The 18969-nt window shown below is 33.9% G+C and overlaps 2 protein-coding genes across 2 annotated transcripts; both read right to left on the bottom strand.

Annotated features, from left to right (window-relative positions):
• Positions 1 to 2192: 2192 nt before the first annotated feature.
• On the bottom strand, positions 2193 to 7764 carry LOC127076031 (cytochrome b561 and DOMON domain-containing protein At3g07570). Its single transcript, XM_051017586.1, has 6 exons — positions 7346 to 7764; positions 6855 to 7260; positions 5592 to 5761; positions 4968 to 5373; positions 2542 to 2825; positions 2193 to 2451 (listed from the first exon to the last, which is right to left on the bottom strand). The coding sequence occupies exons 1-6, from the start codon at positions 7517 to 7519 to the stop codon at positions 2221 to 2223; spliced, it is 1671 nt and encodes a 556-aa protein (XP_050873543.1). The 5' UTR covers positions 7520 to 7764; the 3' UTR covers positions 2193 to 2220.
• A 124-nt stretch (positions 7765 to 7888) lies between these two features.
• LOC127076032 (ribonuclease 2) lies at positions 7889 to 12148 on the bottom strand. The gene is made up of 9 exons (XM_051017587.1): positions 11747 to 12148; positions 11585 to 11613; positions 10954 to 11027; positions 10499 to 10600; positions 10381 to 10384; positions 9812 to 9903; positions 8948 to 9109; positions 8449 to 8542; positions 7889 to 8270 (listed from the first exon to the last, which is right to left on the bottom strand). Exons 1-9 carry the CDS (start codon positions 11959 to 11961, stop codon positions 8224 to 8226), a joined length of 819 nt encoding a protein of 272 aa, XP_050873544.1. The 5' UTR covers positions 11962 to 12148; the 3' UTR covers positions 7889 to 8223.
• Positions 12149 to 18969: the final 6821 nt, after the last annotated feature.

Below are 18969 nucleotides of genomic sequence, written 5' to 3'. Positions count from 1 at the left end.
CGCTCATTAATTTCTTGATCAAAAAATTATAACTATTTATTCCTAAATCAATTACTAAATTTGAACATTTATCGTATTTCAGGTTCGCAACGTTAGGGTCAGTAATCGCTACGACCCTAATTTCAATTCATATACTCGTAAACACACAAATAGAATTATGATCAAAGATAACTGAATAATAACTAGAATACAAAAATCATGAAAAATAGTACAAAGTTAATTACATAGTTCAATAGATTAAATCAGCTTCGTCTAACAAAACCTAATCAAGAGTAAGTTAGATACTCATAGTAATACAAGTAAATAACATGAGTTTATATGAACAATACATGATAATTAATGAACAATGAAGTCTTTAATAGATTTGAACTTCACTTTCTAAACTGTATAGTTGGCCTTGCTGTAAAAATTTCTCTCCAAAATTTGTAACGCCTTTTTCTCCTCTCTTTCTCTTATAAATAGCAAAACAATTATGTGGCAAAAAAAAAGAAAGTCATCACAATTGTGATGCTGGCCATTGCGGCCTTTATTTTTACGGTAGTTATATCTCTTTGTTATCTTTCATTTTCAAAAGGTTTCATCTCAATCCGAATTACGAAACTCAGGATATAATCAAATTACTATACAGACATCATGCTGTAAATTATGCTGAAAATGCTAGTTTCTTCACAATTTCTCAACTATTTAAATTTTTAAGTTTATTTCTTCACTTCTTCATTTTCTTTCTATTTATTCATAAAAATAAAACATAAACTACTAAAAAATATCAAAAACATATACAAACTCTTATAAAAATTACATGACAACAAAGTGACGTCACAACCCCAAACTTACTTTGTTGATTGTCCTCGAGGAACTCACATGTAAATTGGAAATTTCAACATAAATAACATGCTTACCCTTACCAATGAACATCATCCTTCTTTTTTTATGATCAACACTTTCGTTCCTTGCTTTAATCCATATAAATCCAAAAAGTTCTTCCAACATTCAAATGTACTCAACATGTCTCTCATCTCACATTTTTTCACTCGAATTGAATAGGATGATCATACAATCAACATACAAAAGCATTTTACCACAAGTTTGCACAATTTCTAACAAATTCAATCAAAGTCATATCTAACTTCACACTTTTTAAGATCTTTCGAGGTTGTAATGGGGCTTATATTAGGACAGGATAATATTGGGATAATAGGCTTAAACCTTGGAGTTAGGTACCTAGATTTCCGTATGTTATCATCACTAGTGCATAAGTGACTTTAAAGTTATTGATATTATACCTTTTATTAAAAAAAAGTGTAGAATTTAAAACAAATAAAATTTTTAATGTATAACACTTAATTTTAAGAAAAAACCGTGATAAAATAAAATATTGGCATATTTGTAAATATAAATATATAAAATATTTTAATATATGACACTTAATATTTAAAAAAAGAGGTATAAAATATATTGGTGGTAAATTTGTAAATGTAAATAAACACATGATTTTACGAAAAATGGGTGTATTATTTTCTTTTCTTTTTTCCTTCTTGCGCTAAGTGAAAATCCTCCGCTATTGCATATCGCGCTTCAAAGATGAAAACACTAATCTATGTTGATTGAAACTTATGAAGTTCCGACGCGCCATTCACACGGCGCGTCGCCGTGTCGGACACCGACACGCGTGCGATACGTATCAGACACATTTTTAAAGTGTCCAATAAAAAAAATTAGTTGCTACGAACACAGATACGACACCTTATTTCAAATAAAGGACACGATCCAATTCAAAAAAAAAAAAATCCAACTCAAAATTTTTTAAATTTTAAAAAATAAATAGGTTTTTTAGCTTTCATATTCCATTTCTTTACTATAAAAACAAGTTTTGTCTCCACAAAATTCTTTTATCTTCTCGATTATTTTCATCTTTGCACATTATTGATTCGGTTATCACAAGGTATATATATATATATATATATATATATATATATATATATATATATATATATATATATATATATATATATATATATATATATATATATATATATATATATATATATATATATATATATATATATATATATATATATATATATATATATATATATATATATATATATATATATATATATATATATATATATATATATATAAGATTAATAAAAATTAAATAATGGAAAAAATGTGAAATCAACTAATTTCTTAAGTGAAACATGTTTAACATAAAATAATTTAACTTTTATTCCAGAGTCCAATTTCAAAAATAACTGCAATAGAGATTAATATTGCAAGCACAATTCCATAACCTACCATCCATCCACTTCCTTCATTCCCTAAATGGATTCCATAGAAAATGTTTGCTATGGATAATATAATTACTATTCTCCCTATGTTATGATGATACAAATTCCAATGTTTTCTCACTTTTGATCCCTTTTTTGGTCTAGCAACAAAAGCCATTATCTGCACACACACAAAAAAACAAATACACAAATCTTTAAAATATTCGAAAGAATGTTTTAAGAACGCACCGGGGATTTTAAGAAAAATTACCTGGAGGCAAGCAAGAACAAGAATGATGATTCCAAGTACTTTGTGAAGATTAAAATCAATATGGAGTTGATTATTGAGGATTAGTCCACTAATTACACCGATTAGGCCAAGAACAAAACCTAATGATTGAACCGAAACATGAAAATTAAACCAAAATTGATCCCAATCTTTGAAGTAACGAGCAACTATTGCTCCCATTATGATAAAGATACCCCACCCCAATATATTCAACACCCCATGGCTTCTCTTTAGGTTCAAATTTGGGTTTCCTAGTGCACTTGAACCTGTTTCAAATAACAAAAACTTGCATTAGTCGCAATTGTTCAATCTAAACCGTCGAATCTCGAATAAATGATATGTATTCTTAAAATGAATAATGAATCCGTTTTTCTCATTTTTTAGATGGTAGTTGTTTGATATCTGATTTAGGCTGTGTGGTCTCGATCAGACGGTTTATAGTTTAAGTTAAAGAAACTGAATTCAAATTTTATTTTTGGAATATAAAGCATGTGTTGTGTCAACCTCAACCTTTTTACATCTACCACACAAAAAAGGACAAGACACATAGGTTTAGTTTGGTACATTGTCGATTTCTGATCTTACATTTCAACTTAATTATTCTCTTGGCAACAAGATGAAAGAAAAATTTCCTCCAATCCACTACTGGCCCAAGTCTAAGTTATTTTAATAGTGAGATTAATGAGTCATGTTGATTCTACTTAACATAACATGCCAAAATTAACAAGCCAAAAAGGTCAACACTAAAATAATCTTCATTAATAACATGCTTAATTTCCTCTTCCCACTTTCTATAGTACTTTTATTTTTGTTACGCAATAATCCAATCATAAAGCAATCACCTACTCCACCCCCAAAAAGTATCATTCCTTCATTCCAAATCAATATTCATTTTGAATGATTTCTCAATTTCTCCCCTATTAGCTACATGAAGATTTTTTCTATTAAGATTTGTGAGTGCATGAATGTGTGTGACTCTGCGAAACATCACTTCAAATAAAAGGTTATTTTGAGTAACTTTTTTAAGTTTCATTTTTTTTTTAATTTTATAAAAGAAAATGAAATTCTCATGTAAAAAAAACACACAAAAGTTAGCTTAAAGTTTCATTTTTTATATTATTTTATAAAGGAAGGTGCGGTTGTTTTAGGGTTTTTTCACCTTGTTCTCCCCCTTTTTAATTTAAGTTTTGTTTTAAATAGGTAAAAAGTGGAAGAATTTTTTCACGTGTTTATTCATTGTGAAGGATCATTTGTAGATAATGAACTAACTAGGTATGAAGGTACATTTTTAGAATTGAAATGTGAGGTTGATAAGTGGAGTTATTTCGACTTGGTGGATATAGTTAAGGATTTGGGATATAGGTAAGTAGATATTATATGGTGCAAGGACCCAACGTTTGGGATGCATATTTTAACCGAAGACAAGGTTGCCTAAAGTATTGAAGATTTATGTAAGGTGTCCTTGAGTGTTGATGTTGATGTACAACATCCACTATCTCAGAGTTTTATATAGAGGGAGAAAATATAGGAAGAAAATATAAATGTTGAGGATATTGTTAATTTTGGTGAAGAAGATTTGATTTCTAAATTGCCTAAAGAAGTAGTGAAAGGTGATGAAACAAATGTGCATGAAGATAGGGTATGTGATGATGAGGTGCAAGATGGTGAATTGAATGATGGTGGAGTGGATAATGACGAGGTTAATGTAAGTGTGATGAATGAGGATGGGTTGGTTAGTTCTAAAAGTGGGGATAGTGATGATGTGAGTTTTAATTATGAGAGTGCATTGGATATAACATTTGAAGACTATTGTCATGAAATGCCCGGCCTGTGTAAGCAACTGATAAAAGGAATCATTTCAAAAGATTATACATATGTTATGCCGCATAGGAGAGTTTCAAGCTTTGCAGACCCGTGATTGGTCTTGATGGGTATTTTTTAAAGGATCTTTGTAGAGGACAAATATTGACAACCATTGGAAGAGATCCTAATAATCAAATGTTGTCAATAGCTTTTGCTATTGTTGAAGGGGGAAACAAAGAATAGTTGGATATAATTTTTGAAACTTTTAATTAATGATCTTGGAGGTAGGACTCAGTGTTGTATCTACACTTTCATATATTATCAACAAAAGGTAGTTTGTTTATATGTAGAGAGAAAACCAAGAAAAATGATTATGGTGATGATACATACACCAACTGGGATGTCTGGATGCCACGCATTGTTCAGGAATCAAATTGATTTTTTTTAAAAGTTAAGGGATAAAAATGAATCCCAACCAAAAGATATGGAACGAAAAAGAATATTAAACATTTATTTTATCATCTATAGCATATGAGCCCTTAATTTACTCGTGAGGAAATAAAAAACACATGCATGGCTTTTTTTTTCATAAGCTAATAAATTACCTGTGGCATAATTGATGGTAATGGAAACTTTATCTTGGTGCTGCATTAGAGCAAAACTTGGAACCGTAGGAAAAACACCATTGGGTCCAATGGCATAGATCAACCGAGAAAGAGGATGATTAGTTTGTAACTGGAATGCCATGTACAAACGTGATGATTGTGATGTGATCAAAGTTGAATTGTTAATAATTGGCAAGTTGCCTCTATTTGGAACCACTTGGTTTGGTCCATACCCTGATAGATAATACTGTTTCATGCCACCACTAGCACCATTGGATGAGATCCACCCTACAATTGCACTTGAACCTACCATGCCTCCATTGGGAGAGAACCCTATTGATATATAAGAGTTTTGGTTTGGTACTGAGAGAATGAAGCTCCATATGTTTGAAGAAGTTTGAGAATACTGCAAACATATATAGTTTATTTAATGTGTATCAGATGAAAGCTATGAAGCACCGACACAAACATAGACATCATACACTAACACATCGACACTAATAATTTGAAAAAATAAATAAACTAAATGTAATCACAGGTGCATCGGTGTTGAACACTGACATGTGTCAGACACCAGACACATGTCAGTGTTACTTTAATTAAAATTTAAGATGATGCACTTACTCTTAGGATGAAACCTTGGGCATTCCAAACAGGAAGACAATTGAGCTTGGATGTGTCAAAGAGAAGAGGAACACTTAGGTTTAGCTTGGAGCTACATGAGTCACCTTGTGAACTACTTCCATCTCCTTGTGAAGAAGAACTTCCATTCACTTGTGAACTTCCAGGGTTTGCTGAAGCAAGAAAACAAATTATGAAGATGATGAGTGCTATATGTGCCTTCATTTCTTTGTATTTTGTATATGTTTGTGTGTTGGTAAACTTATTCGTGAGATTTGTGTTATGAGAATGTATTGTTATTTGATTCATGATAAAAAGAAAAAAGTTGTTGCCAAAAAAGGAAAAGATTACAACTTAAACAATGGTATTTGGTGGCAGAGAGTTAGAGTCAAACTATATGATGAGCTTATATTTGATTAAGTAGATTTGGTAGAAGATTAACTTAAACCATTAATTAGTCAACCTTTCATTCCTTTTTTTTTTAATTTTAGTATAGAGTGATCATAAAAACATCATGGTTCAAATGATCATTATGATAGTTGAAACTTTTCATGCATTATTAAGAGAGGGTAATAATTTTGTTTCAATCCCTCAAACTATTTTTTTTCTTCCATCCGTGTTTTCATTCAGACTCGTTGTAATAAACATATGGAATTCTTTGAATTAACTTATTTAAATTTATCTAATATCTTAAGTATTTGCGTCCGTCTAAATTGTCCGTGCTTTTTTTATGCAAAATCTACACAATACCTCGAGTCTAGTTTTAGTTCTTCGACTATTTATTCTTCCCAACTTAGCTTTTTTTTGGCAATTTTTTGGTTTTTGATAAAAACATCTCACCCACTATGTACATGCCCAATCTAAAATTTCTATAAGTGCATGAATTTTCAAATGTAAACAGTCAAAATTCAACCACAGACATGATGACCTACAATGATGTGTGATTGACCATTAGCCACTAATCATATTATGGATAGCAAGAAAAAGGATATCATATTTGTACAACAGAAACATTGTTGCTTCAGTTCTACTTTCTCCCACTATGTGGCTTACAATAAACCAAACCACAAATTAGTTGTATTTTACACAATTGTACTGAAAATGTTTTTTTTTTATTTCCAATTAGTTCCCCTTTAAAAAAAAAATAGTTTATTCTGTAAAAAAAGAATAACAATCATTTATGACTATATTTCAAAGGAGATGAATGCAAGATGCAGCCTCAATCGCGGTATGAAACCTCAGCTTAAATACCAAATGTATACTAACCTTTTGAGTAGTCTATTCTTGTGGAAAACTTGTCTAGGTGTTTTGTTAGCGAATAATCTGGTGCTGCAGGGAATATACCAGTGGATCCAGTGGCGAGTATCAACCATGACAGAGGTTCGTTAGTTTCTAACTGAAACACCATGTAAAGACGAGGCGATTGTAAACTGATGAAGGTTGAATTGCCTATAACCTGTAAGTTGCCTTTATCAGGGACTACCTGATTTGAGGTAACTCCACCAAGGTAATACTGCTTTATCCCTCCATTGGATCCTCTAGATGCCACCCACCCTACAATTGCACTTGAACCCACCATGCTGCCGCTGGCCGAAAACCCCATAGCTATGTAGGAATTTGTGTCTGGTGTTGAGAGAATAAAGCTCCAAATGTTTGCAGAAGTCTGAACATACTGCAAAATAGTAAACATAATGATTAGGATATGCTATTGGAATAGGGATATATATGTGAAGAAAATTTTGAAATGGTGCACTTACTCTGAGGATGAAACCTTGAGCATCCCATACAGAAAGGCAGTGAAGGTTGGCAGTATCAAAAGGTAGAGGAACTTTGAGACTCAGATTGCTGGTACACGAGTCAGTTTCTGGCTTTGCATGGAGGAATGAACCAAGAGAGGTAATTATGAAGAGGAGTTGAATAGGTGCCTTCATCTGTCTCTATAACTTTGGTGTGTTTGTGTTTAAAAAATGTGAAAGCATCAGGAAGATTTATTTGGGAATGTTTGCAAAAAGGGGAAATAAAATTAAAAGATGTAATGATTATATATTGTAAGTTGTAACTAACATGGTGGATGGGGGCATTCCCAATTATGACAATATATTAACACAAAGATTAAAAAGTTCCAAGAAAATAAGAAATAAGAAATTAAAAATAAAAGGGTAAATTGCACCAACGCAAAATGCAAAGTTTTTAATAATTACTTGATATTGTCATCACAGTGCATTATGTGTCTGAAGAAAGATAGCCCAAACTAAACATATATAAAGAAAGGGGATGTGAGACAAAGGTATAAGACGATATTGAATAAAAATGTAAATATTCATTTACTACAACTCCTTATGATCAACATATTTCATTGTACAATCATACATTCTTTCAATGAATAAAAGAAAAATATACAACCCGAGCCCCCAAAACAAAGCGGCGGGGGAGATAGATCTAGATTGCTAATAATGCTTTCAGCCATCTTTTCATTTTCCCGGCCAAGTTTAGAAGACATGAGTCCAGTTCTTCACTTTATCCAATTTGTCATCTCCAAATTGATAAATGATACAACATCCAAACAAATATAAGCTTGTAGCTTTGTTTATTCTCATGGTACATAATTTACAAATACAAGTAGACTACCATAACCCTATAGAGATGCATCGTTAGACACCCGGCTCTGAAATCCATCATGCCCTACAGATGCAGAGATTATATTATTATTATAAAATAAAATTGATAAAATGAAATACACAATGGTCGTTGATTTACACAAATTTTAACAAGCTAGTTTGAGGATTTAGGTTAAGAACAACTGAAGGTCTGAAACAGCAACAGTTATACTGGCATCATGATCAAAGAGTAATGAACTTACCTATTGATTCTGGCAAGCCAACATATTTAGGACATGATCCTTTTGAAGTAACCATGTCAATCTTTGCGCCTGGTTTAATAGCACAATCCCGTGGCTGCAAAAAAAAAAGGACAAATAATAAGTATGGCGGCATAGTTATTGTGTTTGAATAGCATTAGTAAACCATTCTAAAGTACAAAATCACTGGAATTCTCTCATAGTATGCATTAAACTCTGCTTAACCTGGGTGGCATTCCCTTCATTTTCTGACAATTTGTCAAATTTTCATAAAATTTATAATTTTCAACTCTCCTATGGGTCTAGAACACTCAGTGATCGCACAACTATTGCATGTAGATCCGATGCCGTATACTATAAATCTTACGAAGAAATACAATAATTTGGAAACAACACCTACAACAGTGAGTACTATTAGTCTCTTACTACATAAAATGGTGTCTCAGCAACATTTTTTAGTTTCTTATATGGAATCTATTACAGAGCATAGCCAATTTCTTACCGTGAAGTCCTTATAGAAGCATAGACGAAGCTCCTCCACAGAACCTTTTGAGCAAACTATTAAAGGAGATGCATGGAAAGCATTCTCAATGGCAGAGATAATGCCTCCGAGGGGATACTTTTCTGTGTTTGACGGAACATATCCAGCTTCGTTTAGAACTTTCTGAAAAAACATGAGACAACACGAATAGTCAAAGTATGTTGTGATGAAAATGCAAGTAGGCATTTGGTCTTTACAATCAATGGTTTTGTAAATACAATTGGTTGCCACCAAAAACAGAATAGATAAAAGATGGTGTGTCCAGTTGCCAACAATAGTTTTATAATTCAAACTTGCATGTATTTGTCTGGTAATACAGAAGCAACAAGACAACCCTGAATCCTCGTAAATTTACTATCAAAGCATACCATACGTACACCAAGATCAAAGGGATGACTAATTGACCAATTCATTAATCAACGGACAAACTTCATCAACTGGAAGGATGATAGGTGGATAAGTTATTCACTAATCAATTTTCAAATCATATCAAGTTGAGGGGGATCATTGGTTAACTAACTCATTAATCAGTAGACGAAACTTGTTAGTTTTTTATTGTGGTAGGAGGGGCAAGATAAAAGTAAGAAAATACCAACTATATGGAATAACATTTTATTTTCTAACTTCTAGGTACCTATATTCAGTAAAGCATATTTGATACTTTATCTGGTAGGAAAAATGAGAATAAGACATGAACCAAAAGTAGAGATACAATCAGGTATATACTTATCATCCTATTTTGAATATTTCTTCATATGAGTTAATTACTAAAAGAGAAAATAAAGAAATTTCTGGGTAACAAAGAATTATGCTCCACAAACTTACCGTAACATTATATTTGAAATAGACATTAAGTGTTGTCAAGAAATAGTCATATTCATTGTTAAACACAGGAGATGAGCATGTGCCATGCTTCTCTGCAATTGAAATTTCAACATTAGAATACTGGAATACTAGTACATGAAAAACAAAGATACTGCCTCAAATATAGAAGCAGAAAAAAAATTTAATTAAGTGATAGAAATGAAAACTATATAACAAAAAAAAATGTTTTTGAAACTTCAAACATTTTTTTTTGAACAACTTCATACTGTCTATAATCAACTATATCCAAATGCACCAAATTTTAGGAAAACAACCCAACGGGAGCAGATCCTCTGCAGCGGAAATTTTCTGCAGTGGAATCTCAGCCCTCCATTTAATTGAATTTTATTTAATTTAAAAGAAACTAAATTCAATTAAGGGTGAAAATTTGCACTGGATACTATCCAGTGAAAAATCCATTGGAGAGGATCCTCTCCCAATCTAACTATTACTCTCAAGCAAGGGTAAGGGATTGAATGAAATGATCTTTTAATTCATGTAAATGAGCAAAAGCTGTAAAAGATTATTACCCCACTGCGAATGTGCACCGACGTGGTAGCCCCAGAAACATATACCACATCAAAAAACAAATTAGATTTGATAATAATTGAGGAATACATAAGAAAATAAGTAATTTTCAGTGAGCACCTCATGAGCCCAAAATGAACCTTTTCCACCACTGCATGATGATGGTGAGCCACAGCTCAATGATGGCCAATATTGCTCTAAAGCAGTATCCAATGTAGATATCTACACACAAAATGAAACAGTAAAACATCGAAAAGTTGAAATGGAGTGCTAATGCAAATGCAACACTAACACAACCAAAATATAAACATTAAACCAATGAAAAGTTTAAAATATTGCAGTTTCATCAGATAAAATATTACTTGACTTTCACCAATCCAAAATTAATATCTTATTAATAAATTATCCAATAAAATAAAACTAAAAGGAATTACTAGAACTTCCTGCTATATAACTAAAAATGGTAATCCAATTTGATTCTGTCCAAAATTTGTCAGTCCAAGCATGAAAAGTTGAAAACCAATACATGTGATTTGGAATATAATGGCCTACAAATTATGGCAGAGAAATTTTACCTCTTTTGGATCAAAACGGGATTTGGTGCAACATGCTGGCCACGTTCCATCATTATAGTCAGGCCAGAGCCCATCTATTATACAAGCATATATAATGATCTGTTAAGATAATTATTGTAGGATTGTCGATAGTCCATACTCAGAAGAAACAAAAGTTGGTATACTGTTTACCTCCAGAAATAGAATTTAATTTTTACAAACAAAAGAAACTAAAAACAAGATGGGGACCCTCGTGCACTACTTAAAGTTAATATCTCAAAGGAAACATCATTAGAATTTTTTTTTTAATTCAAACCTCTCAGTTGGGGAACCTCGTGCATTCATAGACACAGACACCAAACCGAAAAATTTGAAATAATTGAATATAATCACATTTTTCGATATTGTGTCTGCGTCAGACACTAACACTAACGCGTATCAGACATCAAACAAGTCTATAATCCAAAGTGACAATGCTAGCCCCTTATACGATTTACAAGAATCAGCAAGCACTCCACAACTCAGAAAGTAGAAAATGATTCAAAGCACATTCAATCCAACTTCTTAAACTCAAAATTAACAAGAAAGAACTATTTAAACAAAGCTTAATTCACAATGTAACAAATAACAAATCCAAAAACGTGATACTCACGTATGGTGAATATTGCCGGAGAATTAGAGCTGAAAAAGAAGCAAAAGAAATACAAAATTAGCAATCAGAAAACAAACTTCGAATCCTTCAATTATATTCATATTAAAATGAAAATTGAAAAATGTAAAAGGAAAAGGGGGAGGTTATGTTAGGTTAGGTTACCCTCTGCAACAAGCATTAGAGGAACAACAATAGCGCGTGCGTTTACAAAAAGTACCAGGCCATTGTAACGCCAAAGCGAAATAGTCAAATTCTCTTTGTTGGTGGCCTCCGCCTCCTCCACGCTCCAGCTCATCGGCAGTTACCGGAGAAGATTCTCCGGCAAAGACGGCGAGAGCCAGGAATAGGCATAGAAGACGTGAAAGAGGAGATGACATTATTGTCAGCTCCCAATTGCGTGATGCGATTGGGTGGATATTTGTAAATGCAATGAAATAGGGAGGAGAGAGTATTTATCTAAGATTGGGTAGTTAGTTAAGCGCGAGTGGTGAGTTGTTTCTAAATTTGTTGCCCCGATCTCGAGGCTTATCACACTCGGACACGTGATTAGTATTTCAAGTATATTTCCTCAAGATGCCTTCCGCTTCATATTTGTCTCATTAATGATTCCTTCCCGTAAAATATTTTTATTTTTTTTACAAAATTACAGAAATTTCATAAATTTTAGTTGGGTAGGAACGAGAATGGATGATGGATAAATATTAAATCAAATTCTATGAGTATTGAAATGTTCATAAAAAAAATATAAAAAAAAATATTACAATTATAAAGAAAAAAATAAAAGAACTATATCAGAATATGTCAGACATTAAATCTATATACATCCAGGACTGATCCTGAATAATAGGAAGACTGTCCTTAATCTAGGGTCTTCAAATTAAAGGATCTCATTTTATTTTAAAATAAGTCAAATATATAATTAATATTATATTAAATAAATTATAAATAAAAATTAAATATGAATATATCAATTGCATTGTGGAAGCAGGGTAAATTTGAAATATGATAGTAAAGGTTGTCATTTCAATTCTCTTGAATTCTTTTACGGATTTGATCCTTTTGATTTTATTTTTTTTAATTACTATTGTATCCATTTTTTATAATTTCTTTTTATATATTATTTTAATCATTAAAATTATATTTATTTTTAATTTAGATATTTTTAAATTAAAATAGGATTTTCAAATTGATTTGGTTGGTCCTGAATAGTGACACATGTGATTACATTTAATTTATTTACTTTTAAATTATTATCATCGTTGACGTGTCGATATCGTGTACGATGTTGGTGTTGTGTATGATGCTGAAGTTCTTGCTGGTTTTATAAACATAGAATGAGATATTTATGTGAATGTATAAATGATTTTTGTATTTTTTTTTTCAAAACTATTTAGCATAAGGTCGTTCTTTCTTTGTTAATTTTATCTTTTCATACAAATTTTTTAACAATTACTTGCTTTTACATATTTTGAGTCAATGTTGTGTATACTTAGCAGTATAATTTAACCATCCCACGTTGTTTTTCAATTTTATTCATGTCTTATAAATTGTCACTAATACATTGTAGAGGAGAGAGAAACGGTTCATTGAAGAAAAGGATTAAAAGTAATTGTAGAATTTTCTCATTATTTCTTATCTGAACAATGTTGTACAGCCATATATACTAAAAGATTACAAGGGTAAAACAGGAAAAAAAGATTAACTTATTACAGCTGGCACTAACTAAAAAGTAACTAAATAACTAACTCCACTACTTTTATGTTGATACCTCCCCACAAGTTGGAGTATGTATGCTGCATAAACCCAACTTGGACATGAAGGAATTAAAAAGTGGTGCATGAAGTGGCTTGGTAAATACGTCTGCTAGTTGGGACTTTGAAGGAACTGGAAGAAGATGAATAAGTTTGGAATGCAGCTTCTCGCGAATAACGTGGCAATCCAGCTCAATGTGCTTACTGCGCTCGTGAAATGTAGGATTATGTGCCAAATAGATGGCAAATTTGCTATCACGGTATAAGGATGCAGGAGTAGGAAATGTAATTTGAAAATCAGCAAAGAGGTAAGAAAGCCATTGAACCTCACATGTCAAAGATGCAAGAGCACGGTACTCCGCTTCAGTTGAAGAACAGGAAACAGTATTCTGCTTCTTAGAGCGCCATGAAATGGGAGAATTACCTAACAAAACGCAAAACCCTGTCACAGATTTCCTAGTATCCGGACAGCGTGCCCAATCGGAGTCAGCAAAACCATGAAGTTTTAAGGGGCTAGTGCTGGAGAAAAATATTCCATGAGCTGGACACCCTTTCAAGTACCACAAAACACGAAGAGCAGCTTGGTAATGAGGGATCAGCGGGTTAGCCACATATTGGCTGAGGTGCTGCACTGCAAAAGAAACATCAGGTCGCGTATTTGTCAAATATAATAATCGTCCAACGAGCTTGCGGTATGTGGAGGGATCTTCCAATGGTTCACCATCAGTGGAGGATAACTTCAAGTGTGGATCAATGGGCGTCGAGACAGGTTTGGCACCAAGAAGGCATGTATCTTCAAGCAGTTCAAGCACATATTTCCTTTGATTAAGGAATATACCAGATGTTGATCGTGTTATTTCCAGGCCAAGGAGATATCGCAGATTGCCAAGATTCTTGATGCGAAATTTCTGATGCAAACAAGACTTGACAAATTCAATTTCTGAAGGAGAATCACCTGTCAACACAATATTGTCAATATAAACCAAAAGAGCAATAAAACTGTGATTCGTTTGCTTGGTATACAACGAATGATCTGCCTCGGACTGAGAGAAACCAAAAAAAAGAAGGGCTGAAGATAATTTGGCATGCCACTGTCTACTAGCTTGCTTTAGTCCATACAAAGATTTGTTGAACCTGCAAACTTTATTAGATCCAAAATTATCATAGCCAGGAGGAGGAGACATATAAACTTCCTCTTGTAAATCACCATGGAGAAAGGCGTTGTTAACGTCCAATTGCTCCAGATGCCAATGTTTTATAGCTGCAAGAGACAAGAGAACTCGAACCGTAGTTATTTTAGCAACAGGAGAAAAAGTATCAAAATAATCTACACCTTCTAATTGAGTATAACCCTTGGCAACCAAGCAAGCTTTGTAGCGTTCAATAGATCCATTGGCATGGTATTTTACTTTGTATACCCATTTACAACCAACTGGAGTTTTGCCTAAAGGAAGATCCACAATAGTCCATGTTTGAGTATCCTGAAGAGCTTTAATTTCAGAATCCATTGCTTGTGTCCAACAATCATGTTTGGAGGCTTGAAGGTATGTTTTTGGTTCAACATTAGAAGAGATAGAGCAACAGAAAGATTTGTAAGAGGGAGAACATCTATCATAAGATAGATTTTTGGAAATAGGATAGGGTGTGGTGTGGTGACTAGCTGGTGCCTCGTGTGTACCAGATGTAGTAAGAATATTACAATGGAAGTCTTTAAGGTATTGTGGGGGATTTTTGGTTCTAGTAGATTTTCTGGTATGGGGCATAGGTTCAGGGGAAGCATTATTTGAAGGAGGTGAAAAAGGTTATGGAGATAAACTAGTTTGAGGTTCATGGTCAATGATATGAGGGTAGGAAGGGTTAGGGACAGCTGATGTAGCAGAAGGGTGTGGATTAGACAAGTCCAAGAGAGGTGTATAGCTGTCATTGGGTGTAGAGCTATCATTGGGGACTGGGACAGAAGATGCAGAAGTGACAGGTATGTTATCCACAGCAGGAGGTGCAGTATGGTCTATGTCATATGTCATAGCTGGTGGGTCAAGTTCAGGAGTTTTGGGTTGGGAAATATTGCTTTTGAAGGGAAAGTAATTCTCAAAGAAAATCACATGTCTAGAAACAAATAAATCATGGGATTGCAGGTCATATAAGATGTACCCTTTGGTACCATCTTTGTGCCCAAGAAATATGGATTTACGAGCCCTAGCATCAAACTTAGTTCGATGGGCCTGCAAGGTAGTTGCATAACACAAACAGCCGAAAACCTTTAAATGAATCAGAACAGGGAATGTTTTGAATAGAATTTCATAGGGAGATTTGTAATTGAGGAGAGGGCTGGGAATACGATTGATGAGGTGGACTGCATGTTGTATGCTAAAAGTCCAGAGATTTAAGGGAATATTGGAGTGAAACGCAATGGCTCGTGCAACATTCAGAATATGTTGGTGTTTGCGTTCAACTACCCCGTTTTGTTGGGGAGTTTCAACGCAAGATTTTTGGTGGATAATTCCCTTGGAAAGGAAAAAGGAATTGAGAGTGGAGAATTCTGAACCGTTATTAGACCTAAAACACTTTAGAGATGTGTTGAATTGGTTTTCAAGTAAGGCAACAAAGTTTATAACACTTTGTTTGGTTTCAGACTTGGCTTTAAGAAAAATAACCCATGTAAATCTGGAAAAATCATCTACAAGAGTTAAAAAATACCTATGGCCTAAAATTGAGTCAGTGGCCAAAGGACCCCATAGGTCAGCATGTAGTAATTCAAATGGGGCATGAGTATTAGTAAAGCTGTTAGGAAAGGGCAATTTCTTTAATTTTGCAAGATGACAAGAATCACAAGGATCCATATTATTTTTACAAGGAATAACAGGAACCTGTTTTGACATATATTTCATACCAGAATGAGAGAGGTGGCCTAGTCTTAGGTGCCACATCTCAAAAGAATTAGAAACTACAAAATTACAAGAATTATGAAAAGCATTGGAATCCATGACAAAGAGGCCTCTGTGCAATTTAGCTGTACCAACCATTTGATTCGAATGGTTCTGCAAAATATTACACAGAGTTGAGGAAAAATTTAGAGAGCAGTCATTATTGGTTGTCAATTTAGTGACTAAGATTAAATTGACATGGAAGTTGGGAATATATAGAACATTGCAAAGGGTTAGAGATGGTGATATGACTATGGTTCCAAAAACAGAAGCTATAAGATGAGAACCATTAGGCAAAGATACAGATATTGGCACGATGGATTGATAAGATGTAAAATTAGCTAGATGAAAAGAAATATGGTTTGTTGCTCCAGTATCTAAAATCCAAAGATTGGGATGCTTACCAGTGTTGGGGAGAGCTTGGGAAGTGGAAGCAAAGGGTGAGGTGGTGATGGCATTAGCAGTAGTTGTAGGTTGAGCTTGTTGAGATTGTTGAAGCATAGCATAGAGACTCTGAAATTCCTCTTGAGTAAACCCAAACACAGGTGTGGAATTTCCCTCATACTGAGCAGCAGTGTGTGATATGGTGTTGGCATGAGATTGTGAGAAACCTTGAGTATTAGATGCAGGCTTGGTTCGGTTTCGATATCCCGGTGGATATCCATGTTTCACAAAACAAGTATCCACAGTGTGGTTTGTTCGACCACAGTGAGTGCAGACTCTGTTGCCTCCTTTGGTTGAGGAGGAAGAACCTTTCCAGTTGTTTGTTGCCGAACCCTTATTTTGAGTGTTAGCATGAAAAGCAGTGACAGTGGCTTCAGAAGAGTCTAAAGGAGTAGCAGAATTTAATTCACGTTCTTGTTGAATGACCAAAGAAAAAGCTTTGTCAATGTCAGGAAGAGGTGTCATCATCATGATTTGAGACTTTGAGTGAGAAAACCAATCATTCGAGCCTTTCAAAAACCTAATCACGTAATCCTGCTCCCGGTATGTTTGTGTAGATGAAATTGCACCACAAGAGCAAGCGATAGCACATGTGCAGCAAGGGAGAGGACGATAGTTCTCCAATTCATCCCAAAACACTTTCAATTGCGTGAAATATTCAGAGATATCAAGAGTACCTTGGCGGAATCGATACAAATCTTCTTGGATATCCAAAATTCGAAAGATATCGCTCTGTGAAAACCTAATTCGTAAAATTCTTATACAGTTTATCTGAAGGTCGTATATGGGTCTTGACCATCAGCTTAACCACGATGTTGCTGCAATTTGGACAACAAAAACACCATTCATCCAATTCACTACTGTGGAAATGCACCAGAGTGATCGTGTGAAACTGCAGTTCGGCATGCAACAACAAATTCCAGAACCTCTGACGTGCTTGGGAGATTGGCATCAACAGAGAATCGATGGCCAATGAGATTATTCCGACTGGAGAGACTTTGCAAAAGAGATGTGTCGTCATTGGAGAAATCGACGTCAGCACATTTTAAATGAACCAATCATACATGGTGCTATACCAACTCAATATTATATGGCTTGGTTTAGGTCGATTACAACGCCATAATTTATGTATGAGCCAAGGTATTTGATTGATCCACGCCAATGAGCTTCGTCATCATACGTCCAACAACAAATCTCTGCCCAATAACCAACCCCACACCTTTACCAAACCCAAGAACAATGTCAACCTACCCAAACCCAACGACCAACCTCACACCATCACCATACCATATACATCTAACCACCAAACACTCATCCTTGCAACCAATTCATGTCACACACTCAAACTCAAAACCAGGAACCAAACCCTTATCATCAACAACCATACGTAGCCACCGCATTTGTCTATAGCCCAGACGATTCATACGATTCAACTTCATCCCACCATAGCCCCCCACTTATGAACACCTAAACATCCTATCGCCACAACAACCAACCATTGTTTGACTTTCTTACACCACAAGAACCATTACTTCGTTTTCAAAACAATTTAATGTCCCAACCCGGACAACCATACCGTCCACAAACAACCAAACCACAACGACCCAACTACGACAACATGGGCACCAAACTCAATTATGGCAACGCCGTTGGCGGCAACACCCCCATCAAACTCAAATTTGTCAAATACTGTTGGACCTTCCACCAGACCTTTACATCAGCCACAATTGCATCATGTCAACACTCAAAGACCCCAAACATCTTAGGGAAATCGTGGGAGACCTCGAAGACAGGCTAATACATTGGGGTTGGAATATGGGGGCGTTTCAATCGGGCGGAACATTGATTTTCTTGTCAATTGTTTTGTATTTTAACTTTATATCATAATATTATTAGTTATTTTTCATTTACCTATTTAATTCAATTTTATATAAGTATAACATAAAAAAAAAAATATTCAAAGCATGCGGCACATGCAATGGCACATGTTTTTCATATCATTAAGCATGCGTCAATTTCATTGGTTTTATCTGCATGCATGCGTCATTTCAATTGGCGCATTAGTTCAATGACAACTTGTATGTGTCATCCAACTAGTGCATGCTTTTAGAAGGCTGGTTATATTGTTAAATAAATTGAAATAAATGATTATTTTGAAAATATATTTGAAAGCTTGGTTATTTTAAAAATAAAAAATTTAAATTTGTGTTTTTTATTTACAATGTTAAGTATTTATTATAATAATTATGGTTTGAAAATTAAGACA

The sequence above is a fragment of the Lathyrus oleraceus genome, chromosome 4, assembly GCF_024323335.1.
Source record: "Lathyrus oleraceus cultivar Zhongwan6 chromosome 4, CAAS_Psat_ZW6_1.0, whole genome shotgun sequence".
NCBI lineage: Eukaryota > Viridiplantae > Streptophyta > Magnoliopsida > Fabales > Fabaceae > Lathyrus > Lathyrus oleraceus.
Note: the sequence above shows the minus strand (reverse complement) of the source record. Positions and strands in the feature narration are given on the sequence as shown.